This window comes from Lytechinus pictus, chromosome 3, assembly GCF_037042905.1.
Source record: "Lytechinus pictus isolate F3 Inbred chromosome 3, Lp3.0, whole genome shotgun sequence".
Taxonomy (NCBI): domain Eukaryota; kingdom Metazoa; phylum Echinodermata; class Echinoidea; order Temnopleuroida; family Toxopneustidae; genus Lytechinus; species Lytechinus pictus.
Genome location: NC_087247.1, coordinates 41,162,551 through 41,189,617, shown reverse-complemented (window position 1 = coordinate 41,189,617; position 27,067 = coordinate 41,162,551). Strand labels below are relative to the sequence as shown.

At 35.2% G+C, this 27,067-nt stretch overlaps 1 protein-coding gene across 1 annotated transcript; it reads left to right on the top strand.

Annotated features, from left to right (window-relative positions):
* Positions 1–1,088: 1,088 nt before the first annotated feature.
* LOC129255608 (ABC-type oligopeptide transporter ABCB9-like) lies at positions 1,089–25,162 on the top strand. The gene is made up of 11 exons (XM_064097080.1): positions 1,089–5,008; positions 6,143–6,257; positions 8,052–8,182; positions 12,153–12,358; positions 12,890–13,087; positions 14,189–14,317; positions 15,547–15,735; positions 16,709–16,882; positions 21,367–21,556; positions 23,240–23,346; positions 24,251–25,162. Exons 1-11 carry the CDS (start codon positions 4,288–4,290, stop codon positions 24,569–24,571), a joined length of 2,481 nt encoding a protein of 826 aa, XP_063953150.1. The 5' UTR covers positions 1,089–4,287; the 3' UTR covers positions 24,572–25,162.
* The last annotated feature ends 1,905 nt before the right edge of the window (positions 25,163–27,067 follow it).

The following is a 27,067-nucleotide window of genomic DNA, read 5'->3' as shown; positions in this document are numbered from 1 at the left end:
AATTCTAGACTGAAAAATCTGCTTTTACGAAGGAGTTTTTAAGATTTTCTTATTTTTCTCAGTCCTCCAGCCACTGGCGTTCAACTACGCACCTGTAGATGGTATCAGCTTTGCAATTAGACAAACTAATGACATCAATGAATATCATTATTAATTCTGAAGCTTGACTTGTCAACGAAATTGCCATTAGAGCCGTCTGGCTTGTGATTGATTTATCTATTTTTTCTTCTATTGTCAATGAAAATTTGTTATCTTTAAGATAAACGATAATATCAGTTATTTTATGGCACATATCAAATTATGATGTGTCTTGGTTATTTAAGTTTGTAACTTAACCAGATTGGCATGCATTTTAGAAGCTTCCTGGTGTTAATTTGTTGCTACTTGTCTCAGATAAGTGATGTTTTTGCACAACTTATCTTTGTTTTACAGTAATTTTTATGGACTCAGTCACTCAATCACCATACTTCCACATCTCAAATTCCCGTTGTTGCAATGAAGAGACTTTAGAACAGGCGTGTAATGAGATTCATGTTGCCTTCTTTAATCTCTTGAAGTATCAGCTATGCAAGCACCATTCAACAACTGAGTTGATTAACCCTGCAAGCAAACAAAACAAGAAAGCATTCATAAAGAAAAAATACTCTTGTGGAGTGTTACACTGTGTATGCATGTATATGCTCAATAAATCCATTTGCTTTGTTGTAAATAACAATAAGTTTTCTTGTCATTCTTTTTGTTGTTAACATTACATATTTATCTATTTAAGCTTCTCCATATAGAGTAAATACAATGAACTTGGGTTATAAACACTAATTCTCAATTTCTCTTAAACTGCTTTTAAATGTATTTCTAACAATACTCCACCTAATTCCAAACTACAAGTTTGGTATATTTTCAAACTTGCATATGTTTACTAACATGCTGAAAATGCATCTTTAAAACAATATTGCTGGGCTAATGAACTGTTAAGGACGTTCCACAGTTATGTTTGTGCGCATTATGATCTGCGCATATTTTACACTCTGCGCGCTGACGTCACAATGGATGAACAGGTGATTAATTAGCTGTGGGTATGAACTGATTTTTCTCATCATCTGCGCTCTAACTGCAGATCCGATGCGTTAGTTTATGAAGCTAAAACAACTTTAATTATTCCATAGACCATTTAAAAAACATCTCTACAATTTTAAAATACTTTACTCTGCAGTGCTGCCAAAAATCACGAATATGACCCCGAGTTTGAATAAATGGTAGAGTGGTTTTGATTTTTTTTTCTCATAGATACAAAGCATTTGGCGCATTTTTTGTGTTTTAAAAAGCACATTTGCTCTAATGAAAATGCTGATAGTTTGAAAACAAGCAAATGAAGCCCTATTTTTTAATGTTTGCACCTCTTAGGTATACCTTCCTCTACAACTTTGCAAATTTTGGTGAAAATGACAAGGATTTTGAATAAAGTGCAGCATTTATTGTACTTTTGTAGTTTGTTATTGAAATTTCACTTTTTTGAGATTGGGTTTTTGTTATGTTTTACGCCATTTTTGTCTCGCCTGCATAGCAGAGCGAGACTATAGGCGCCGCTTTTCCGACGGCGGCGGCGGCGGCGTCAACATCAAATCTTGACCTAAGGTTAAGTTTTTGAAATTACATCATAACTTAGAAAGTATATGGACCTAGTTCATGAAACTTGGATATAAGCTTAATCAAGTATTACTGAATATCTTGCCCGAGTTTCAGGTCACATGACCAAGGTCAAAGGTCATTTAGGGTCAATGAACTTAGACCATGTTGGGAGAATTATTTTCAAAATCTTAACCGAAGGTTAAGTTTTTGAAATGACATCATAACTTGAAAAGTATATGGACCTAGTTCATGAAACTTGGGCATAAGGTTAATCAAGTATTAGTGAACATCCTGCCTGAGTTTCAGGTCACGTGACCAAGGTCAAAGGTCATTTAGGGTCAATGAACTTTGGCTAAGTTGGGGGTATTTGTTGAATTACCATCATAACTTTGAAAATTTATGGATCTAGTTCATGAAACTTAGACATTAGGTTAATCAAGTACCACTGAATATCCTGTGCGAGTTTCAGGTCACATGACCATGGTCAATGGTCATTTAAGGTCAATGAACTTTGGCCGTGTTGAGGATATTTGTTAAATTACCATCCTAACTCTGAAAGTTTATGGATCTAGTTCATAAAACTTGGACATAAGAGTAATCAAGTATCACTGAGCATCCTGTACAAGTTTCAGGTCACATGACCATGGTCAAAGGTCATTAAAGGTCAATGAACTTTGGCCGTGTTAGGGGTATCTGTTGAATTACCATCCTAACTCTGAAAGTTTATGGATCTAGTTCATACAACTTGGGATATAAGAGTAATCAAGTATCACTGAACATCCCCTGTGAGTTTCAGGTCACAAAACCAAGGTCAAAGGTCAGTTAAGGTCAATAAACTTAGGCCATGTTGGGGTAATTGTTGAATTGCCATCATAACTTTGAAAGTTTATGGATAGAGTGAATGAAATGTGGACATGGGTGTAGTTGACAAGTCTTAAGTCACCGTTCAAATGTCATTTATGGTCAATGAACGTGGTATTATGTCATTATATGAATGGTGTTTTTGTGAATTATGATTATTTAATAGTAGTTTTCAAAGTTAGCACTGCTGCTATATTAAATCGCGTAATGCAGGCGAGACTGCCAGAGGCGTTCCACTTGTTAAGAACTGACAGTGCTGTTAGACTTAAAATTGCAAAAAAATAGCACTATAAATAGATTCTCCATTCTAACGATACACTTATTAACTCTCTTGCGAAATTTGATGACTTTTTCATGTATTTTGACTGAGTAATAGAGGTTTAAACTCATTGTAGTGATCTTGCGAGGTCTAAAAATGCCAATTTTTTTTTAATGCGCAATCCGTAAGAACATTCATGCGGGTGAACTTTGAAGCTCCATAGCAAAAAATCAAGCACATGGACCTATATTAATTTTTGCATATTTCAAATATTCAGGTTCTAAAGTATCTATGTGCAAAGTTTTGTGAAAATGACATGGATTTCATTTTAACTGTGGAACGTCCTTAAGATAAAATAAAAGATAAAATTTTGCTATTTTTTTTTGCCAAAAATGTATGTGTTTAAATGTAAGTGTTTAAACAATGCATAATAGCATTTATGACAAATTTGCATAAAACACCTAGAATTCAAGTCTAGACGGAGGGGTATCACACAAAATTTCGAGGAAAAATATCACTCCGCGGTTGACATTGTGCGTGAAACGGTCGCTATGGAACCTTCAACCAAAAAATATAGTTCCTATTTACCAGCAATGAATTCATATTAAACTCATTTCTAAATGTTTGAACCTTCAACATATTTCTACATCAAGTTAATAATAATCTCTGGCTTTTATCATTACTCTTTCCAGCCCAAATGTTACAAACAAATCACTTTCACTTTTCACTGCTCGTGAACTTTTAACTTTACAATATCAATGTACGCTGTACATTATGAAATAAACGGAGTACTCCAACCTGATACATGTCACAAAATCCTAATACAATAACCATTCATCACATATCTTGTCCTAAGTCTTAACGTAAATACTCCAAGGACATACCTTCAGGTGTGGGATGAATCCCGTTGAAATTAATGAAGGTTGGGAGTCATAATAAGCAAACTGCTAACCATAAACTTTCTTGGCAAAACTGCTGCTGTGGTACAAAAATGTGATCTCGGCAATTACATGCTCGTAGTTTCTTTTACCAGTCGCCTAAACAAATATAACTGTGATAGCTACGATATAGTAAAGTTTTAACTTGAGCAGAGTGAAGCATCTAAATATTTGCAATGATACAAATTTCGTCCAGATTTCTCATTCATTTTTGTGCTAAGATTTGTAAACATTAGCTAAACAATATTATTCAAAGGATTAACTTAACAGACCTGTATTAAACAAGTAAATGCATGTTGCAATTTAACATGCTAATTTATACTCTGATGGAATTCTACAGTGATCTTGAAGTAACTAAAATTCAGAAACAGATGAAAAAAACATCAATAAATCCTACTCTAATATGATTTCTTGAAAGGGTTATACCTGTATTTATTTGAATATGTACTATTTTTTTAATGTTGAATTCTTCTGAATGTTCTTTTCCAGTTTCTGTATGCTGTGCTTGTACATGGATGTGACAACAGAGACATGAAGATTGCATGAGAATTGGTGATATTTGTAAGCCTTTAGAGAGAATATCAAGTCAATTGCAGCTCAGCTATGAATCTGTACACAAGTGCATCAGTAACACTGCTCTTCAGCTCCGCAGATGCCTTCTTTGGCTTTGTGTTCTATCTCCATTGGAACGACTTTGCGTTGTTTGGAAAGGATGTATTCAATTATGACTTCACACACGCAACATTCGAATTATGGCTGTTCTCAATTTTGAGAGTGGTGATACTAGTAGGAGCCACTTTAGGGATCACCCAGAATCCAAAAGATGGTGTGAAAGGCATCAAGAGAGCAAGGTATCCTGTTGGTTTGATGAACATCGTCATGATCCTCTATGCCATGGCAAAAATTATGCTATACACAGAATACATAGATGGTAACCATGATGATGACCCGTGGTTTTTAACCCTGGGTATATGGACTATGGTTGCCTCTCTTAGCATGTATGGCCTGTGGGTATATATTCTACAAGAGGCAAGACCCTCAAAGGAAAGTACATTGCACCTGGATGATGATGCTCGTGGGTTAATCAATCAAGAAGAAATAAATGAGAGGAGTTGCAGTAGTGGAAGCGACACTAGTAGTGACAATGAAAGTAATGACAGCTCTGGAGATGATGACCAGGATGGCGATGATGATATAAATAAAGCAAAGAAAAAAAAGGAATCAGTCAAGTGGTATTCTTCATTCTTTAGACTCTTGGCATATTCAAAAGCTGATTGGCCCTTCTTGCTGGTTGGCTTCATTGCCCTTATGTGTGCTGCAGGAGGTAAGTCTCTAAGGCCCCCAAATTTTCCAATTTTTTCCCTCCCCCAAGACATTGTAAAACCTTAATCCAATGAAGATTCCACTTTACTCAATTTTGGTTTGCTTTATAGTAAAGTGCACAGCAGGGAATAATTTTGCTTTACAAATTTGAATAGCATTTTTGGTCATAAGAGAAAAGCTCTCAGCTATGTAATGTACAGTCCTATGTAAAAAATATGCTATACAAAAGACTTAATGCATAGCAGTCTTTAAAAAATGTGGAGCAAATTGCGATGCAATACCAGGAAAATCATTCCCTGCACAATAATGGAATTATGTTTCACTTAATCGTCACATGATTTCATCATTTTTTTTAAATATATATTTGCTCAATAATTACATGTAGCTTTGTACCGTACTTGTAATATATTTTTTATCATTTGTGCTATATGTTATGGTTCCCAGATGAAGACATACAAAAAAAAAATGAAACATACATGTCAATCAAGGGATTAAAGCATTTACTTTGGCTCAGTAGATAAATCTCCGGACTTTTAACAAGGTCCAGGGTTTAAATCCCATCACAGTACTCAATCCTTTGGCAAGGTGGTTTAACCTATAAGTTTGCCACTCTTTCCAATGTTACAAAAGTGTAGTGGCTTGAAATCTATCTTCAATGATTCGTTCTTTTTGATAATATGAAATGGGATTTTAGGGGTATCCAGTGCTCTCTCTTTCCTTTTATTTTTTTAATATTTTTCTTTAAAAGTGACCCTTTAAGCACTTATCAAACTTTGTTATGGGATATCAGAAAGCTACAAAGATAATATCCTGTTCAAAATTTTCAGGCCATTTGTACATAGAGTGGTTTTCAATCAAAACAAGAACAAGTATGATAATTTCAAGCAAAATGAAAAAAAAATTGTCAAAACACATTCCATGTAACACATTCATATAATCAAGTAATGAATATGAATAGTTACATTCACTTTAATACCGAAATAAGCCCTAATTTTTTCCTATGTTCATTTTTTTTTGCATGCAAGTGAACCAACTAAAAGTTTGCATACATTTATACCGGTAGTTACTTTACACAGCATGTTGATATGTCGTCACTGCATTCTTATTTTGTATTGTGGTTTCTTATTCATTTCAGGTGAAGTATTCATGCCATTGTTAACGGGTCAGGTTCTGGATGGTGTGGTTTTAGAGTCTGAAAAAGCCAAGTTTAAAAATGGTATCATATTGATGACTTTTATATCACTAGGAATGTAAGTGTACTGAAATGAATGTAATCTATTATTTTGATAATGACTCATCTGTACCATAGTATCAACAAATCATTAATAAAATTAACACCATGAAATACCTAAGGGCCGTCTGCACCATCCCGAGTTTTCAAATTAGCGCGCTATTTCTGATCCGACAAATTATCCCAATCTGAACAATGTCGAGATTATTTGCAATGGAGACGCAATTATCGCGCTAGTTCGTAGGATTAATCTCGAGATTGCAATCCCAAGTCAACTTGGGATTATTTGCAAAATAGCGCACTATTTTACGAATTATCGTGCTAATTCGTAGGTGCAGACGCACTCGGGATTATTTATTCACGGCGTCAGACCATAATGCATCGATGCCTCGCTCGAGCAGGAATCGCTCTTCTTGCGATGATGGAGACGGGGTTTCTTGAATCTCGAGATTAATCGCAAAGAGGGCCGATCGGGCTAAAATCTTGAGATTGAGCACAAACTCGGGATGGTGCAGCACCGCCTCTATAGACTGAAGATAATGGTGCATACAGTAATTGTTGATAGCATGGAAGACCAATCATCATTCTATTCACTGAAGGAATGTCTCGAAGTGAAATCCTATTATTTGAATAGGGCTTGTGTAAATCCTGAGTCATTGTGCTCTGTTAAATATAGCTGATTATACTGTGCAGATTTACACAGAGGCTGGATAAATACAAACTTGCCTTTCTCCATGTAGTATGTTGATAATTTTTATGATCCCCAGAGAAAAGTACCTTTTTCACTTGCTTATGAACAATCCTCACCAAAGCATGGTAGAATAAAGTGTAATGAAAAGAATGCAATAAATTATTTTTAAGGCATTGCTTGAAATAAGGCTAATCTTTATGTGGAAAGGGGAAATGAAAGATGGAAAAGACAAGTGGGAAATGGCCCTGCACAGTATTTTGTACTGTAATTATTCAAGTTTTTAACAGAGTGCCTTGTTGATGATATCAATATGCATGTACATGTATGTGTCATGTAGCTTAAGGCCTGGTCCCACTGGCCGACGGATACAAAATATACTCATAAAGGACACAGCAGATAAGCAAAGTTTTGCAGATGGCTCAATCCATTTTCATCCGCTCCAGTAATGGACAAAATTGGCAAAAAAATTGTGAAAACACAACAGAAAAGAATGGATGTGGGTAGTTTGTAGTGCAGATGTTAAATGGTTGTTCATAAAAAACCTTGCAGTTGAAAACGGATGGAAGTGGATATCAGCTTTAAAGGGGTTACTGGGGGTTTTGAATACTTTATTTACGAGATGCATACGCTTTACATCCTTTCTATTTCCATGCTACTTAGTACTTACGATGTATAGACATTCCATGGACCTTGTCTTTCCTCAACTCTTTGTTCAACTTCAGTGGATCTGAGTTGCAAAGATGCCCAGAGGTTAAAGCAGACGTTTAATGAATGATAAAGGACATGGAACATTTGTTGCTCGTATACATGTATGTTGCGGATTTACATCATACAGCCGGAAAGTTCGTCCATTCTATAAGTTTTGTGCAGCTCAAAAATTTTTGCGCGGATGAAATCACAGTGGACGCATGCTCGCTTGATAGAACGTATGTATATAACATATATATATACAATGACTACACGACGGATGCATAGCGTTTTCCAACGGATGGCAAGATTCTTATACGTTTTACATCCGTAAATGCAGTGGGACCGGGCCTTTAAGACATGTTATTGCAAATTGTCTTGTGAGGTTATGGCTGATTGGCACTGTATTTGTTTGTTTCTAATCTACATTTTTAGTGGTGTAGCTAACGGAGTACGAGGTGGGTCCTTAAGCATGGCAATGGCAAGGCTCAACCAACGTATCACCAATCATCTTTTTGAGTCCATTTTAAAACAAGAACTAGGCTTCTTCGACAAGACCAGGACTGGTAAGCATTATACTTATGTTCAATCAGCCATCAGAAAGCATATGATTAGGGTTTGATATTTCGTTATGCCACTTTGTTCATTTGTTTTCTTCTTTGTAGTTTATAAAAGAAAATGTCTGTTTAGCATATGTTACAAGTTCATGTACATATTGTAGATCAATTTCTACATTTTCAGGGCAAGGTCATTTTGCTATAGGGCACATTTCTCTATTTCAGCACAAATAGGGAAATTAAAAGGAGCTCCAAAAACTTCCAAGGCAAATAAGATGGGCAGATAAGCCAGTCAACTGAGCATCTTATACCTTGACATTTCAAGGCTTTGCTTATTAAAGGACAAGTCCACCCCAACAATAATTTGATTTGAATAGAAAGAAAAAATCCAACAAGCATAACACTGAAAATGTCATCAAAATCGGATGTAAAATAAGAAAGTTATGACTTTTTTAAGTTTCGCTTAATTTCATAAAACAGTTATACATGTATGCACATCCTGGTCGGTATGCAAATGAAGGGACTGATGACATCACTAACTCACTATTTCTTTTTTATTTTATTTTATTATATGAAATATGAAACATTCTAATTTTCTCCTCATTGTCCTGTGAAAAAAAAGTTTTATTTTTCCCTGAACATGTGGAATTACCATTACTTAACCTGGTTCAGTCAAGTTGGTCCTTATTGTCAAATCTGTAAAATTGAAATATTGTATAATTCAAACAATAAAAAGCAAAAGAAATAATGAGTGAGGGACATCATTGACTCTGTCACTTGCATGTGATTAACTTGTGCATATAACTATTTTTTGAAAAATAAGCAGAACTTGAAATGTCATAACTTTCTCATTTTACATCCGATTTTGATGAAATTTTACATGTATCATTACAGTGTATGCTTGTCTGATTTTTTTCTCTACTGATTCAAATGAACATTTTTCGGGGTTGAACTTGACCTTTAACTTATATTGGCTTAATTGAAAATAATATTGATATTCCAGTGTCACAACATCAATACTGGATTATATTGAATTGTTTCATGCAGGCAAGTTGGCCTGGGGTGTTCCACTTGGCTTTTGTCTTGCCTGAACGAAGTACGGCAGAGACCTAGTGATCCTTTTCCTGTTGATCTCTTAGTGTGTTACAAAAATGTTAAAAGGTTTCTGTTAAACTTGCTCTCAATTCTGTATTTCTGCATCAATTTTGGTTCAAATGATCCTTAGGTAATAACTCATGTGTGTTGTTGAGGATTTTGAGGTCAAAGTTCATTTAGGGGTCAAAAGGTCAAATGATAATGATATTAGGTCTTTTCCATCTTAAAAAAAAAATTGTTCAACTTGCTCTCCTTTATTTCTGTATCAGTTGTGTTCACACTTGGTACAAATGATCCTTGGGTATTATCGCAAGATGTTCATGGGGGGTTATAAGGTCAAAGGTCATCTAGGGGTCAAAAGATCGTGTTGCTTATTAGCTCATCCGACCCAAAGGGCCAGATCAGCTTATGCCGTGGTGTGGCGTCTGTCATCCGTCCACAATTTCGAAATGCTTCTTCGTCGTCAGTTCAAGTCCGATTTCAAATCTGTTTGCTTTATATGATAGCACAATGTGGGGGATTCAAAACTTCTACTTTGAAACTCATTGAATATGCTAATTTATACGCATTTTATGCGCAAATTCACAAAAAATTCTTCTTTATTTGTTGACCGATTTTAATTTTTTTTTTTTGCTTGCATCTGGTAGATCTTCATGAGGTTCACCAAACTTCTACACAGAATTTTGAAATTTTGATTAGGAATATTTTTACTCTAATTTATGCAAAATTAATTTAGAAAATGCCTCTTTTTCTTTATTTGTGGACTGAATTTTGACTTGAAAAATTTGTTTGCTAATTTTATGCATGTTTTTAAAAATTCACATAAAATGCTTCATCTTCTTTATTTGTTGACCGATTTTGATTTTTTTTCTTCCATCTGGTAGAGCTTAATGAGGTTCACCAAACTTCTACACAAAATTTTGAAATTTTGAGTAGAAAATTATTTATGCGAAATTTATTCATGAATCACAGAAAATGCCTCTTTTTCTTTATTTGTGGACAGAATTTCAAAGTACTTCTTCTTTGTCATTTCAAGTCCAATTTCAATTCTGTTTGCTCTATATGATAGCGCTAGTTACACCCCCATTCCACAGAGAACAAGACTGCTGAAAGACCTTTGAAAGACCATAAATTCTGGTTGATCTTTCAGAGGTCTCCCAATGAACCTCCAATGGTCTTTGAGGTCTTACACGAGTCCTGACTAATCTTTCAGTGGTCTTCGTGGTCTTCATGGGCTCCAAAACTTTTTGAAACGGGTCACGGTCTTACAGGAAAATGGTCTTTCAGCAGTCTTTCAATGATTTTTCAAAGGTCTTAATAGTCTTTCAATGATCTTTCGGCAGTCTCTCAAGATTTTTGCAGAGATCACTGTAAGACTCATGAGATATCATTGAAAGATCATTAAAAGACCAGGCAAAGTCCATGGAAAGAATTCTGAAAGATCACTAGTTGCATAAAAGATCTCTGAAAGACCATTGAAAGATATCTATAGGACTAGTCCCCCATTCCACAGAACGGAGACCGTTGAAAGACCACTGAAAGACTTAAAATTGATGAGGTCTTACAGCGGTCTTCAAGATCACTGAAATTTGTCATCTCTGTGGAATGGTTCAGAAAGACCCCTCAAAGAACTCTGAAAGACTGATGGATATTTCTTGTCTTACTGGTCTTAGAGTAGTCCTATAGAGATCTTTCAATGGTCTTTCAGATATCTTTTATACAACAAGTGATCTTTCAGAATTCTTTCCATGGACTTTGCCTGGTCTTTCAATGATCTTTGAATAATCTTTCAATGATCTCTCATGAGTCTTACCGTGATCTCCGCAAAATCTTGAGAGACCGCCGAAAGATCATTGAAAGACTAGTAAGACCTTTGAAAGTTCATCGAAAGACTGCTGAAAGACCACTGAAAGACCATTTTCCTCTAAGACCGTTGTAAGACTGTTTTGAACCATTTCAAAAAGTTTTGGAGCCCATGAAGACCACGAAGACCGCTGAAAGATTGGTCAGGACTCGTGTAAGACCTCAAAGACCATTGTAGGTTCATTGAGAGACCTCTGTAAGATCGACCAAAATTCATGGTCTTTGAAAGGTCTTTCAGCGGTCTTGCTCTCTGTGGAATGGCCCCTTTAGAAATATCCATGAGTCTTTTAGAGTTCTTTGAGGGGTCTTTCTGAGCCATTCCACAGAGATGGCAAATTTCAGTGATCTTGAAGATTGCTGTAAGACCTCACCAATTTTAAGTCTTTCAGTGGTCTTTCAATGGTCTCTGTTCTGTGGAATGGGGGCCGGGGGATTAAAAACTGCTTAAGTCATTAAATATGCTAATTTATAGTACACAATATTCAAAATTCACACAAAATGCTCCTCCATTTGTTGACTGATTTTGATTTTTAAGCTTCTTTCTGGTAGAGCTTCATGAGTTTCACCAAACTTCTACACAGAATTTTAAAATTTTGACTTTAAATTTGTATGCTAATTTTATGCATATTTTTAAAAATTCACATAAAATGCTTCATCTTCGTTATTTGTTGACCAATATTGTTTTTTTTTTCTTCCATCTGATAGAGAAACATGAGGGTCACCAAGTTTCCACACAGAATTTTGAAATTTTGACTAGAATATTATTTATGCTATAGCCTTTCCCTTTACATGCGAAGCCCCTCAACTGTCTACAGTTTACTGTGAACTATACAATTTAATTTTTATCTGAAATTCCTTCTCTCTTTTTATTTTTTCCTATGCGCTTTATAGTGACATGTTTTGTGATAAGCACTATACAAAAAATGTTAATTATCATTATTATTGTTATGGATATAATATCAGTATGTCATATTGAAAATAAAATGAATTGATATTTGAGAATTTCATTTGATTTTGTTAGGTGCTATAACATCTCGTCTCACGTCTGACACAGCAACATTGAGTAGCACTCTCAGCCATAACCTGAATATCTGTCTTCGTAGTATCTTACAAGTTATTGGTTATGTCATCTTTATGGTGATCATCTCATGGAGGCTTACATTCATCACACTCATTTCTTTCCCTCTTATTGCTGTCATCACTGATGTCTTTGGAAGTTATTATGAGGTGAGAGGTTTTTTAATGATTAAGAGATAAAGATAAGCTAGGGTTACACCGGAACTGAATCAGCTGCGAATCAATCTGAATACATATATTCAGATGGTTTCAGGAATATTCTGTTCTACGTGAATGTGAGGGGGAATTCGGCTCATTTTGAAATGTTCAAAACCAGCAAAATGCTCCCAAATGTGACCACAACAAATTTCATTGGGCCACACTTGGAATGTGTTCGGATTGCATTCGGTTGGATTAGTTCAGGCATTCGGAGTGTTCTGGGCAGATTCTGACCTATTCGCAGAATCAGTCCAAATTTATTCGGGAGAATTCGTTTTGGTGTAACCCTAGCTATAATGAGATCAGTTATGATTCTATGATTATTTATCAGGATACACCATACAATGATATCTTAATTTCAAGTATGAGACTTTCTTTGCTATTTGAGACTTGCCTTCTAATCTCCCTAGAAGAAAATTGTTTCTTGCCATGTCAGGCCCATTCAAGTTGTGCAATATGATGATGTCACTGTTTTGCTTGCAGAAATTGTCTAGGAAAGTTCAAACTTCTCTGGCCAATGCCAACATTGTGGCTGAAGAGACCATATCTAGCATGAAGACGGTGCGTAGCTTTGCAAATGAAGAAGGAGAGAGGAAGAGCTACTGGAATAAGCTCCGCATCACCTATCTTCTTCGCAAGAAAGAGGCAGTAGCTTATGGCCTCTTCACAGTCATCAGTTCAGTAAGTCGAATACTGTGTACAAGTTATTAAAGAATTAAATTTGCACTAATTATTGTATAACCAGCATTTATCACAATTTTATAGGATTCAATGGCATTTAGTTTAGCACAGTTAACTTCAAGTCTTGATTTTCCTATGTTCACTCACCTGATTGGTAGTCAAAATCTTGTAAGAAAAAAGCTTTATGATTTTGAGACCTACCCTGGCAAAACCTGTTGAATATGTGCTGACCTACCCTAATTTTCATTTATTTTGTAAAAACATTTTTTCTTTATAATGAATTAAGTGAAAACCGGCAAATGGCACAGTAACACATCCATATTATGAGTTTAGGGCATCCATGTATATCCATCTTAAATACATGTAGATCTCGGGTCTCCTATGTTATACCTAAATAAGTATTAAAGTTACAAAAATGTTAAAGTTTTTGTTCAACTTGCTCTCATTTCTCTATTTCTGCATCAACTTTGTTCATATTTGGTACAAATGAACTTTGGGTAATACAACATGTGTGTTGTCAATGATGATGGGTCAAAAGGTCAAGATTTTGTTCAACTTGTTCTCATTTCTTTATTTCTGCATTAATTGTGTTAACACTTGGTACAAATGATATTTGGGCAATACCACATACTATGGCAAAAGTAATTTATTGTTTAATTAATTTTTTAACTTCTCTTCATCACTATCATCACCATCATTATTGATAATGATACTAATACTATCTATAAGCTTATATTATTGATTCCCTATGTAATCTAGTTGTCCTTATATTGTATGATTCATGTAACATTGTAATCATCATTTTATCATAACCAGCCTATCCTACAGAGAAATAATCTGACATATTTCTTTCTTGGAATATGGTCAAGTACACCCTAACACAGATTTTCCATAGACCCTTCAGGCTCAATCTCCAACAGGTACCAAAAAAAATTTCCAGCACATGATAACCATTTATAGTTTTATTTATACTTGGCCAAGTATCTAATGTGATTTTTACATCCAGTACCTCTACAGATAGGATTAACAATATAGATCAGCCTTCAAGTATGATAAAGTTGTGAATGAAATGATTTGTCTCCCTATCCAACTGTTCACTAGGTATGTGAACTGATGATGTTTGTAGTTACACTCTTCTATGGAGGCCATCTTGTTGTGCAGAACATGCTTAGTGGTGGGATGCTGCTTTCTTTTATTCTTTATCAATTGGAACTTGAAGGATGCATTGAGGTACGAGTAATGATAATAAGATAATAATTAATTGTTCTCATATAAAGTGCGAACTACCTTTGATAAAGTCTTAATGTGCATCATGGAAAAAAAGTGAAATAAAGGAAGGCTGCTGTAAATGCTTTGACGATGTTATCAGTTAAAATATTAAACCTTGCTATGATGATGTATCAAAGCTTAGCAACAATTATTTTGTAGTAATGATATATGGTGAGACAAATTGATGCAAAATTTATGCACTTTATATGCTTTATGTCTTAAACCTTTCAAAAGTTTTTTAACCCATTAAATACAGCATGAATTCTCTCATTCAAAGTTCAAACATATAACTTGGGGCACTTTTGGTTGGGTGGTGGGAGGGGTTAGGTACTCGGTTTTACTGTAGGGTGGGGTGGGATTGCTGTTCTTTCTCCCTTTAGCTGATATTGCCTTTATGTTACACAAATTTGTTAATGAATTTATTTTTGTAATACAAATTTCATGTTGTTTATTTAATATAGCTGGCCCCCTCGGCAGAACAGTTGTGCTGTAATGGCTCAGCTGAGTAGGGCAATCCATCCAATGTTATTTTATCATGTATTATATTATGTTGTAATTTTATATGTATTGTTTTTATATTGGTAAATCAAATCAAATCAAATTCCTGTAGAATCTTTTTAAAGTACCACTTTAGGGAGAAAATATTACACAGGGGGCTCTAGGTGATATCGCCTCCGATATGCGCTGAAGAGTCCTCAAAAAAATTAAAAAGAGCCCTTTAAATTCTCACAGGGTCCAATTTAAACTTTAAAATCAGTGTAGTAAATTTGGGCTGATGATCTCAAAAGTAGCCCAGAAAAAAATAATTATTCACTACTTTGACCTACTAGGCAATAATGATATAATCATAATGATTTCATTAGTAAGTCATGATTTATGTTAACGGACAGTAAGGCCTTTGTGGACAAGCTTTTATCCACCCCTGTGGGCTTCTCCAATCAATTGTTCTCTCAAAGTTTCCCTTATGCTACCTTAATTTTGTGCAGTAAAATAACCAAACATAGGTGACAATAGATGAGCAGAGTTCCTCTTTAGAGTAAGCACATTCCACACTAACCATATAGCCTATAGATGTTTCTTAAACAGAAGTTGCTTTCAATATGGATATCCCTGATTTAGGATCTGCACATGTGTATTTTTCCAATATGAATGTGGTGTGAACTTTTATTCTGATATAATTTTGTTATCAGGACTTGGCTGATGTTTATACTGAGCTCATGAGGGCTGCAGGTGCTTCAAGGAAAGTCTTTCAATTAATTGACAGAAAGCCAACCTTTATGAATGAAGGAAGGCTAGCACCTTGGCAGTTTGAAGGTCGGTTGGAGTTTAAGAATGTGAGCTTTGCCTATCCCACCAGACCGTCTATTCCTGTCCTCAAGGTAAGAAGGCATTATTTGCATTTTGATTTGTGTTTGGTATGAAAGCGAATATGCAACAGGCACTTTTTTCAGCACCAGTTCTAGACCTAAACAACTCTTATAGTTTCTTGATCCTTAGCCTTAACACAAAATATTGACCATGTAGAGTGATAACTTATGCCCATTAAAATGAGAAGCATAGCTACTCATCTGAATATGAATATTCGCAGCAAACATTTTCATAGAAATATACTTCCAAGCATTCCTGTATTTTTCAAGAAAGATGGGATAGCCATCATAATGTAATACCAAGACTCACATGTTATATATATTTACTATTACCTGATGGAAAGGGGCTTAGGGGAGAACCAGAAATGTCTGATTATTAAGTACCTGGCAAATTGGAGAGTTATCTTTGCCACTTTCTACTCACCGAGTTACCAATTTAATTTTACCGTCTTCGTGATTTCATTTTTCAAACATTTAGAACTTTGCTATTCTTTGTCCAATTTCTTTCAAACAAAGAAAAATTTAATGAAACATTTGGAACAAAACTACACCAGCAAAAAAAAAAAAAAATTAAACCTATTAGCAGGGTAGTGTACATTTGCGAAGGGACAGAAATATGACAGCTTTCTCCTCTCCTGCATCAAGGCTGTGTTGTAAGCTCTCCCTTCTAAAAATTGTCGCCAATATTGGATCAGTTTAAACAGTCAAATGAAATTTAAAGACTCTATCATTCTTATATCCTTATATGTGCACTGAACTTTGAACAATACTGTCACAGGTAATTTGTATATATTTAATCTCCTATGCTGACCATGGAGAAGGCGCTAAAGAAATATCAAATACTATTATTGTCATACGTCATAGATTGTGTACATGTCAACAAAGGAAAGGGAATTTTAATTTCAGAACTTTGAATAACATGGTATTTGCGTTTTAGAAAACTAGAGAGTTTTCATAAGATTTTATTTACCTTTTCACTGTATAGGATGTAAGTTTCACAGCATCACCTGGTGAAGTACTTGCCCTCGTTGGTCCCAGCGGTGGAGGCAAAAGCTCCTGCATTAGTCTCATAGAACACTTCTATGAGCCATTATCAGGAGAAGTGCTGATAGATGGGAGAAACGTCAAGGAATATGATCATGCATTCCTCCATCAGAAGGTAAGGGATATATGGTGTGTTTAGTCAGTTGAGATTGTTGTGGATGGTTAATACCCTGATGATTTATGAAGAAAGCAAATTTATGGGTACATCCTATCCAATGGACTTCACTTATTTTTTCCCAAAGGACACCAAGCATATTGATTTGGTTTGAACTCGGCTCACATGGGCCTCGCAAAAAATTAAAAATAAAGTGCAAAGGGATAATGGCCAACCAGAGTTGGATTTGACATATTGTTAAAGATAAATGCTAGTTGTTGTGACGATCTCAAATTGAGTTCAAACAGAATGCAACAAAACGACCACCCTACTGTTTGTTTGTATAAATTTAAAAATATGTGCCGAATGACTCTCAGAAAAAATGTGTAATTGCTGAGAAATTAGCAAAACAAGCACAAAATTCTATAAAATGTCAGGTGTTTTTCCCAGCAATATTAAAACATTGTCTTACATATGCCTTTTTGTATAAGTGATCATCAGAAATATCGGTTTTTAGCTAATATTTCATGATTTCACAAAGATAAATTTGTTTCAATGTAGCAGATCTAGATCTATTGATATGGTGGCAATTACAATTTATTTTAAAGACTTTCTCATGAAATGATTATTTGCTGCAAATACTCTTTTAGCTTTATACACACTCACTAAACCAATCAAAATTGCCGTTTTGAAATCATGATTGGTCTAAGGAGAGCCTTTTCCTCAATGTTAATCCGACGATTTTCCTGGACCTATTACAAATGGACATTCAACAAATCCCCTCCTTTCGGCCAAAGACCGTCACCGCTAATCCTTTTATAAACAGAGCGCTGGCAGCAGACGCCCATTGTAAAACACGCTGTCACTGATGGACAGCGGAAATCAATTGTGCGCTGCTCCTACCCATTGCGATGTTGTTCGTTCACTTTATCAAAAGCAACACACAGCAGCGAACGTTAGCACTATGAAAATGATTGCAGAAACAAGAAACCAGGCGTGCATAAACATATTTTTTCCGTACATTGCTAACAAACAAAATGCATTGACATCACCGTGCAGATCAGCATATCTACAGCAAAAAAGCAGTTAAAATTCGACAGAGAAATGTGCGGAAAAACATTAAAAATGCATCTTTTTTGGACAGTATTGATGTCGTTAGTCGCGCTTACCTTCGGTCAGAAGTTTATTTTCATTTGCGGGAAAATTCCAGAGGATTGGCGAAATTTAATAGGATTTTTTTTAATGATCAGACAACAATTGCACAGTATTGACTGAGTGAAATAATGTATTGAAAACCGGAAATAGATTGCGCATTGCAGTATAGGTAATGCAGGGACTTTCCCTGATCGCAGCAGTCGAGCTTACATGACCGCATCTGGTCGAAAGAGGGCCAGAGATCGAGCGGTGACTGTCAATGTCCGAGAAGGGATTGAGTAAACAGTCACCTTGGGCGCTCGTCGTAAAAAAGGCGCAAAGAGAAAGAAACTGTGTGACAGCAATTTTGACAGCTGGAAACGGGTGGTGGCCATAAAATGCTCTCGTTGAATGTCCATTTGTAATAGGTCCATGATATTACTGGCTGAGAACCACAAGTATCTGACTGTTCCTATGATAATTTTTCTCTGCAGTCTCTACCTCTGATCATGCCTAATTTTGAATTACTTTACAACACACAATATGACAAACTGAATTAGAGACATTGTTAATGATATGACAAACTGAATAAGAGACATTGTTAATGACAGTATAGTATATTTGGTGTGTTGTGGATAAGTCAAACACAATACTCAACATGCTGAATCTAGGCTTGTTGCGCAAAAAGACAAATGGAAAGCAAGAATTATTCTTGATTATTGTATTTTTATAGGGAAGTTGATGAAATGACAATGTTCATCACGATGGAAGTTATTGATACATGCACTCTTCATCTAGCTGGTAGAAATATTTTGTGTGTGTTTGCTACAAATGTTTGTAGAATTTGACAACTTTTAGATTACGAAGTAACTTTCAGACTTAAGAAGTGACTTTCATTCAGTATCTGCCCAATAGCTTGATAAAGGAAAACTTTTAATGCAAAGAGATGAAATATTGTCTTTATATAGATGTTCTTTAAAGATATGTTTCCCTCAGTAATTTTTGTCTCGCCTGCGTAGCGGAGCGAGACATAGGTATCACTATTTCCGGCGTCGTCGTCGTCAACAATTGTGTTGTACACCCAATAACTTTCTATAGCTTCGAGGTGGGATCACCAAATTCATACCAGAGGTCCATCTCCTGAAGGCACAGGTCAAGTTCGAATATGAGTCGAATTTGAAGAAGGTCAAAGGTCAATGAACTTTCCATGACTGGCACTGTGCTATGTTGTACACATAATAACTTTCTATATCTTCGAGGTGGGATCACCAAATTCATACCAGAGGTCCTTCTCCTGAAGGCACAGGTCAAGTTCGAATATGAGTCGAAATGTGAATAAGGTCAAAGGTCAATGAACTTTCCATGATTGGCACTGTGCTGTGTTGTACTCACAATAACTTTCTATAGCTTCGAGTTGGGATCGCCAAATTCATACCAGAGGTCCATCTCCTGAAGGCACAGGTCAAGTTCGAATATTAGTCGAATTTGAATAAGGTCAAAGGTCAATGAACTTTCTATGACTGGCACTGTGCTATGTTGTACACATAATAACTTTCTATATCTTCAAGGTGGGATCACCAAATTCATACCAGAGGTCCATCTCCTGAAGGCACAGGTCAAGTTTGAATATGAGTCGAAATGTGAATAAGGTCAAAGGTCAATGAAATTTCCATGATTGGCACTGTGCTGTGTTGTACACACAATAACTTTCTATAGCTTCGAGTTGGGATCGCCAAATTCATACCAGAGGTCCATCTCCTGAAGGCACAGGTCAAGTTCGAATATTAGTCGAATGTGAATAAGGTCAAAGGTCAATGAACTTTCCATGATTGGCACTGTGCTGTGTTGTACACACAATAACTTTCTATAGCTTCGAGTTGGGATCACCAAATTCATACCAGAGGTCCATCTCCTGAAGGCACAGGTCAATTTCGAATATGAGTCGAATTTGAATAAGGTCAAAGGTCAATGAACTTTCCATGACTGGCACTGTGCTGTGTTGTACACACAATAACTTTCTATAGCTTCGAGTTGGGATCGCCAAATTCATACCAGAGGTCCATCTCCTGAAGGCACAGGTCAAGTTCGAATATTAGTCGAATGTGAATAAGGTCAAAGGTCAATGAACTTTCCATGACTGGCACTGTGCTGTGTTGTACACACAATAACTTTCTATAGCTTCGAGTTGGGATCGCCAAATTCATACCAGAGGTCCATCTCCTGAAGGCACAGGTCAAGTTCGAATATTAGTCGAATGTGAATAAGGTCAAAGGTCAATGAACTTTCCATGACTGGCACTGTGCTGTGTTGTACACACAATAACTTTCTATAGCTTCGAGGTGAGATCGCCAAATTCATAACAGAGGTCCATCTCTTGAAGGTGCAGGTCAAGTTCAAATGTGAGCCGAATTTGAATAAGGTCAAAGGTCAATGAACTTTCCATGACTGGCACTGTGCTGTGCTGTACACACAATAACTTGCTATATCTTCGAGGTAGGATTGCCAAATTCATACAAGAGGTCCATCTTTTGAAGGTGCAGGTCAAGTCGAATGTGAGTTGAATTTGATTAAGGTCAAAGGTCAATGAACTTTCCATGACTGGCACTGTGCTGTGTTGTACACATAATAACTTTTTATATCTTCGAGGTAGGATTGCCAAATTCATACAAGAGGTCCATCTCTTGAAGGTGCAGGTCAAGTTCAAATGTGAGTTGAATTTGATTAAGGTCAAAGGTCAATGAACTTTCCATGACTGGCACTGTGCTATTTTGTACACACAATAACTTTCTATAGCTTCGAGGTGGGATCGCCAAACTCGTAACAGAGGTCCATCTCTTGAAGGTGCAGGTCAGGTTCGAATGCGAGTTGAATTTGATTAAGGTCAAAGGTCAATGAACTTTCACACTACTTTGTTCCTCTAGTGAAATGAACTTTATAATTTTATACTTTTTAACACTACCATTTTACTTCAGAACTCAGTACTCTCTATACCTGAACCAGATTTTGTATTTTACTTGTTTATTCTTTAAAAACTGTTGTTATTTATTTAATGAGCTATAGTTCTTGGCACCATTTATAATATTCACACAAATTTGCCAATGGTACAATAGAAAAGCTGTCAAAGTTTCTTAAATGTTACCCTTCAGATTTGACATGCAGTCTCTTCATGACTGCAATATGCAGGCGAGACAACGCTTGGCGTTTGCCTTGTTTATCTATATTTGAATGAAATTGAAAATGCGGTCTTTGTAGACAGGCTTTGGTTGTTTAGACCACATACATCAAATACCAACATTGCTTGTAGTGTCATTATAGAGTAGTTATAATGTTCCCATGTACTTCATTTACTTGCTCTGTGTTTGTTTTATTAGATTGCACTGGTTGGTCAGGAGCCAGTCCTGTATGCCAGATCCATCCATGATAACATCTCGTATAGTCTTCAGGATTGCTCTACTGAACGTATAGAGAGTGCTGCCAAGCAAGCTAACGCACACAATTTCATCCTTCGTCTCAGAAAGGGGTATAAGACAGAGACAGGAGAAAAGGGACTTCAGTTATCAGGTACAGACTTTGAAAGGATTATAGAAGTTTAATTTCTTGTTTAAGGTTGCATTGGTAATACCATCATTATCATCGATTATCGTTTTGTTGTGATCAGTCAGCATCACCTATATTATTTTCATCATTGCCATCTTATTTTTTCATAAGTACATTTTCATTATTTTGTCAATACAACCTTTAACATAATTTGATTTGATGGTTGCATTTTTAAAATGTTTTTCCCCCTTTATTTTCATTTTCGTTTTCTTTTTTTTAAATAAATGAAGATATTCCTTTCATTTTCTTTGTTTGACTTTGAGGGAGTAGATTCATACCATTAAAGACTTCACTTGTTTCCCTTGAATAAAAATAAAAATGGAGTTGTATTTTGAAGGTATATCTATCAATAATTTTCCAAACAAGTACTGCTTGAAAATATCCTTCTCTTTGTTATGATTTATTTTAAAGGAAATCGATACCTTGTCAAGGGTTGAATATTTTCTCTTTGGAAAAGAATGAAGAAAAATAAGTACCCTCATGCTGATAGCTATAGTGTAAATATGTTGGTAACAACTACAGGTTGTTGGCACTCTTCTAATCCTCATGCTATGTCAAGGGGTATATTTATACTTATTTTCAATACAATGTAACAAGATCAGCGTAGTAATCAAATTCAAATTCAAATTTATTTATTTCACTTCCATCAAACAAAAACAAATTGAATACCATATATAAACAAATATTTGTATCCATTGCAAAAAAAAATTAATGATACATGTTGTGAAAAAACACTTAGACAATTTGGGCAACACATTGTAGGTTTTAAATATATATACTATTTTTCAATAGAAATTAAATTGAGATGGAAATGGGGGGACCCACTAAAAAGCAATGCTTGTACAATGTGGGCCCCTCAAAAAATAGATAACACAACAAATAACAAAGTATAAATACAGATAATCAAATGAGAAAAAAAATACATGAGAGGGAAATACTCACAAAATAAATACAAAGTTATCAAAAATATATAGTTTGATAAAGGACAAAACAACCCGTCCTAAAAATATTCACCCTTCCCCACCCCACCCCCCCCCCAGAAAAAGAGAAGAAAAAAGGGGAGAATGCCCTGAGAAGATGGATGGGTGCTGCTGTACGTAGATAGATCACATGCCGTCGTGGACTCAAGCACACTGGATTCAATGATGTGTATAACAGGAGAAAAAAATATATAAAATAATCTGGAAAGAATATAATGCACGAAGAATGTGATTGATGCCGTGAACAAATAACCGGTAGGAAGGCGGATAAGCGGACAGGAGAGGAGAAATTAGAGAGGATAGACACAATAATGTATGAGGTTCAATAATGAGCACATCTGAGAAGGACTTGTGTCAGATTTTTTTTTTTTAATAAAAAAGGATAAGTATTTTATGTTTTAATTGTAGTCTTTAAAGTAATAATGATGACTTGACAGAGATGATGAATTAAACTTAATTTGGGAGTATATTATAAGTCATCATAAGTCTATTACAAAATTTGAATAAGAATATCCTTGGCAAGACTTTAAAGCTTTCATCCTTTGAAAAGTAATGAAGACGGTGTTTCATTCTCCTCTATGTACATAATCATTCTCTTTTAATATTTTAATCTATACAAAGTGAGTGGATTAAAGGATGGTGTGTTCTGCACAATTTTTTTTTGTAGGTGGTCAGAAGCAGAGAGTGGCTATAGCTAGAGCGTTGGTAAGGAACCCTCAGATGTTGCTTCTAGATGAAGCTACCAGTGCTCTTGATGCAGAAAGTGAGCATTTGGTAAGTCATTGGACCGTGTTTATTGAGAGGGTGGTTGGGTACACTGGAACTTAAATACTTGATGTCATTTACACCAGAGCCCAGTCTTACAAAAAGTTACGATTGATCCAATCATTCGTAACTCTATGGATATCTGTCAGTGTCATAATATTTTCTACAGAAAATTTGCAAAATGTCCTTTGTAAACAAAGAGCAGCACAGTGAATTTTCAAGATAACAATGAATGCACGAATACACATCATAGTTAAAAAGTATTTTGAACAAACATGCATTTTAGATGTTGACGTTGCTGGCCGTCCATAGTTGCGATTGATCGGATCAATCGCAACTCTTTGTAAGACGGGGCCCAGGTGGGTGTTTCATAAAGTTGTTTGTAAATTACGAACAACTGGGGATCCTTTCTTAAGGTATATTATGCGCACCAACTTTTAATTGGTGTGGATTTTGCTCCTGAGAAAGGATCACCAGTTGTTCGTAAAGTCGCTCGTAACTCAAGGTTAAGTTTCAAATTTTCCCAACTTGATTTTGTCGGTTTTGAATGTTTGAATTTTAACCCCCCAAAATATATTGATCTGAAATTGATTAAAGTTAGTGTAAAATTACCTGCCTTGAATTTTAAAATACTTCTCTGAGATCCTATGATATTTCAGTCATTATTTCTGAAAGCTCTGTCATTTCTTCCACCGCTTTTGACCTCCACAAGGCTAATTGACGCCTAACCTCTTGGGGGTGTGAACATTTAAAAAATGGTGTCTTGGCAGTGCAGAGGTCCCTCATGTGTGTTATACATGAATAGCACTAACAGGCAAAAATTGCTTTCATTTGTTTCAGAGGTCTACTTAAACTGTACATGGCCTATTTTCTGAGATTCACGTGACAGCTATACATATTTTTTTATTAACAGGTTCAACAAGCTCTTATAAAGAACTTTGGCACACGCACTGTGGTCATTGTAGCCCATCGCCTAAGCACTATTGAGAAAGCAGATCGCATCGTGGTCATTGATCAGGGGACAGTTGTTGAACAGGGTAGGCACCAGGAACTCATCAAATCTAATGGCCTCTATGCCAGACTGGTACAACGCCAGCTCTTAGGACATGATTCCAATGATGACCAGGATGACGAGGAGAGGTTATTTGAAAGAAGAAACCCTTCAACAAGGAGGAAGGACTCTAGTGCATCATCAAATTCAAGTAATGATGGTGGAAATGATACATCAGATTAACCTACAAGTTACCTCTCCCATGAAAGCTTTGGTAAAGGGCTACTTATGTGCATTATATCAACTAACATTCCAATCTTATAAAGTAATGGCTGTATTTTTTCATTTTTTGATTCTGTCTGAAAATTTGAATTTTTGAATATCTAGCACCCTGTCTGAAATGTTTTATTGTTTTTGAAAAACAAATTTAGTGATTCAATATCAGGAGGCAACAAATACAAAGATTATTTTCTACAAAATTTTGACCAATCCATGCTTAAGGAGTTATTTTTATACTAAATGCAGATATTTTTATTTTGGTTAGACACCATATAGAAAATCATGAAAACTATCCTATTTGACACTTTTATTTCATTTCCTCAATATCTTAAATATTTTAGATGCATTTGTGTATTCCAGAAATGAATTGGAATAGTCAGTGATATCCAATTTTGAAGGATTTACTGAATCATAAAATTGACTTAAATGGAAATTTGTTTAATAATTTATTAGGTACTTTTCAAAATGTATTCAAATCTTAGGTAGTTGCCTGTTTTGCCCTCCTATCAAGGGATATTTGAATAAGATATAATACACTGTATATAAAATATTGCTAAATAAAAAGGTCTTTGGATCAGATGTTATCAAACAAAACATTATATGAATAACTCATTAATATTTGTTCATAGCTATAAAGTAAAATATGTATGCTCCGAATGCATTGTAAATTATGTGATAAATGCTTCAAAAGCATTTGAATTTATTTTGATGTGATTGATGAAAGGAAAATGACTATTTCTGAAAATTGATACCCGTCCCACGATTGTGTAAACATAAGTTACTTACGTGCCTAGAATTTTTAATTGGTTTCAGTTTTCTTGGACACAATATTTCCTGTTATGTAATCTTAGTTGCTAGGATCTTAACCCTCAATCTCCCGGGGTATTTTGATTCTTGTCATTCCCAGGGGGGGGGCCATTATGGCCCCCCCTTAAGATCTCAGCCGTGGATTGCGCGATCACAACGAAAATTTGCATGATGGTAGAGAATGACGTAATCTACGCAGTTGCATTGGTATATTTCACTGAATTCATATATTTTTATTTTATATGAATTAATTATGCTAATTTATTCATGAAATCATACTTTTTGCTTTGATTCACTAAATAAAGCTCCTAGAATGCTATTTTTTGGTGAAAATATTCTTTATAACATTCCTAATAATTGTGAATGAAAAAAATTCTGGTACAAAGACCGATTTCTTATGTATTTTATTGTTTTTTAAATTTCTTATGTATTTCTTTGTTTTTTTACTTTTTGTTTTTTATTGTTTTTTCGATGGAAATAGTTCCAGACTTAATTCTGATCATAAACAAGGCAAAATTAATTAAGTTTAATCATTAAAAGTAGAAATAATGATACATTTATGAATTTTAGCCAAATACACAATTTGCATTGGATTTGTACATGAAATCACGTTTATGAGCAATTTTGGGTCTGACATGCACTTACATAATGTTGCGTAATGTCGTAACCACGTACCCGGGCGTCACAAATTTGGTCTCAAAATTTGCGCGAGACTTGAAAGTAAAAAGTCAGTGAGCGGCGAGGTCAAAAAAATTTGCGCAGCAGATATATCGCGAAAATTGTCGAGGGGGGGGCCATAATGGCCCCCCCCCCCCCCCCCCGGGAGAATTAGGGTTAATAGAGACTGCCATTAAACAGGGTCTTTCAAAGAGAATGTGTTTTTAATACCCTTGTACTTTCTTTGTATATGATGCAATTAGGAACAATAAATGTCTTATTTAAATTAATATATTTGTATATTAATATGCATTTTATGTAATCCCAGTAGTTTAGGTTATCAAGAGGTTTAGAGCATCATTTTCTAGGTTTTTTTTTTAAATCAAGTCATCAATGTCATTTCATCAAGTATCAAATATATCCATATGCTAAGCTTCACAAGAATGAATCTTAATTATATTAGTACACTCTCAAGTATGTTTTGTGTGTGTGTTTTATTACATGTATGCCACCATTCATTCCTAAATAAGTAAAACATTTGTTAGGTAGTGAACTGATGTTGCTCTTTTCTCTAGATTGGTGGGGGCAATGATTTCCAGATTATTATGGAGCAATCTACTTCAGGGTGTGGGAGATGACTAAAATAATATGCCAATCCAGGATACCAGAATTTAAGAAATTGCATTCTTGGCTTTATTTTATCGGTTTTTGACAAAAATATTAAGATTGCTTGTTTTTGGTAATTACTTTGATCTCAATCAATGTTGAAGTCATTCATTTTGTGTGTTCATGTATTTATATATTTATATTATTATATATATACTAATAGTATATATTGATTATTTTCATATTAAAAATGGTTCCAATATTGTCAGTACTAATATATATTATTTATGCATTGAAAATGTCTTTTGATTTTAAACTAGACAACTTTTACATTCGTTATGATGGTATATTGATAAATGAAATTATTTTTTTTATTTCAATTTGCAAGAA

Bases quoted from the DNA above. Each gene is read 5' to 3' on its own strand.
- LOC129255608 (XM_064097080.1), top strand. From the start codon at position 4,288: ATGAATCTGTACACAAGTGCATCAGTAACACTGCTCTTCAGCTCCGCA. The intron at 14,318-15,546 runs GTACGAGTAATG...TTTTGTTATCAG, and splicing joins AACTTGAAGGATGCATTGAG to GACTTGGCTGATGTTTATAC. The intron at 15,736-16,708 runs GTAAGAAGGCAT...TTCACTGTATAG, and splicing joins CGTCTATTCCTGTCCTCAAG to GATGTAAGTTTCACAGCATC.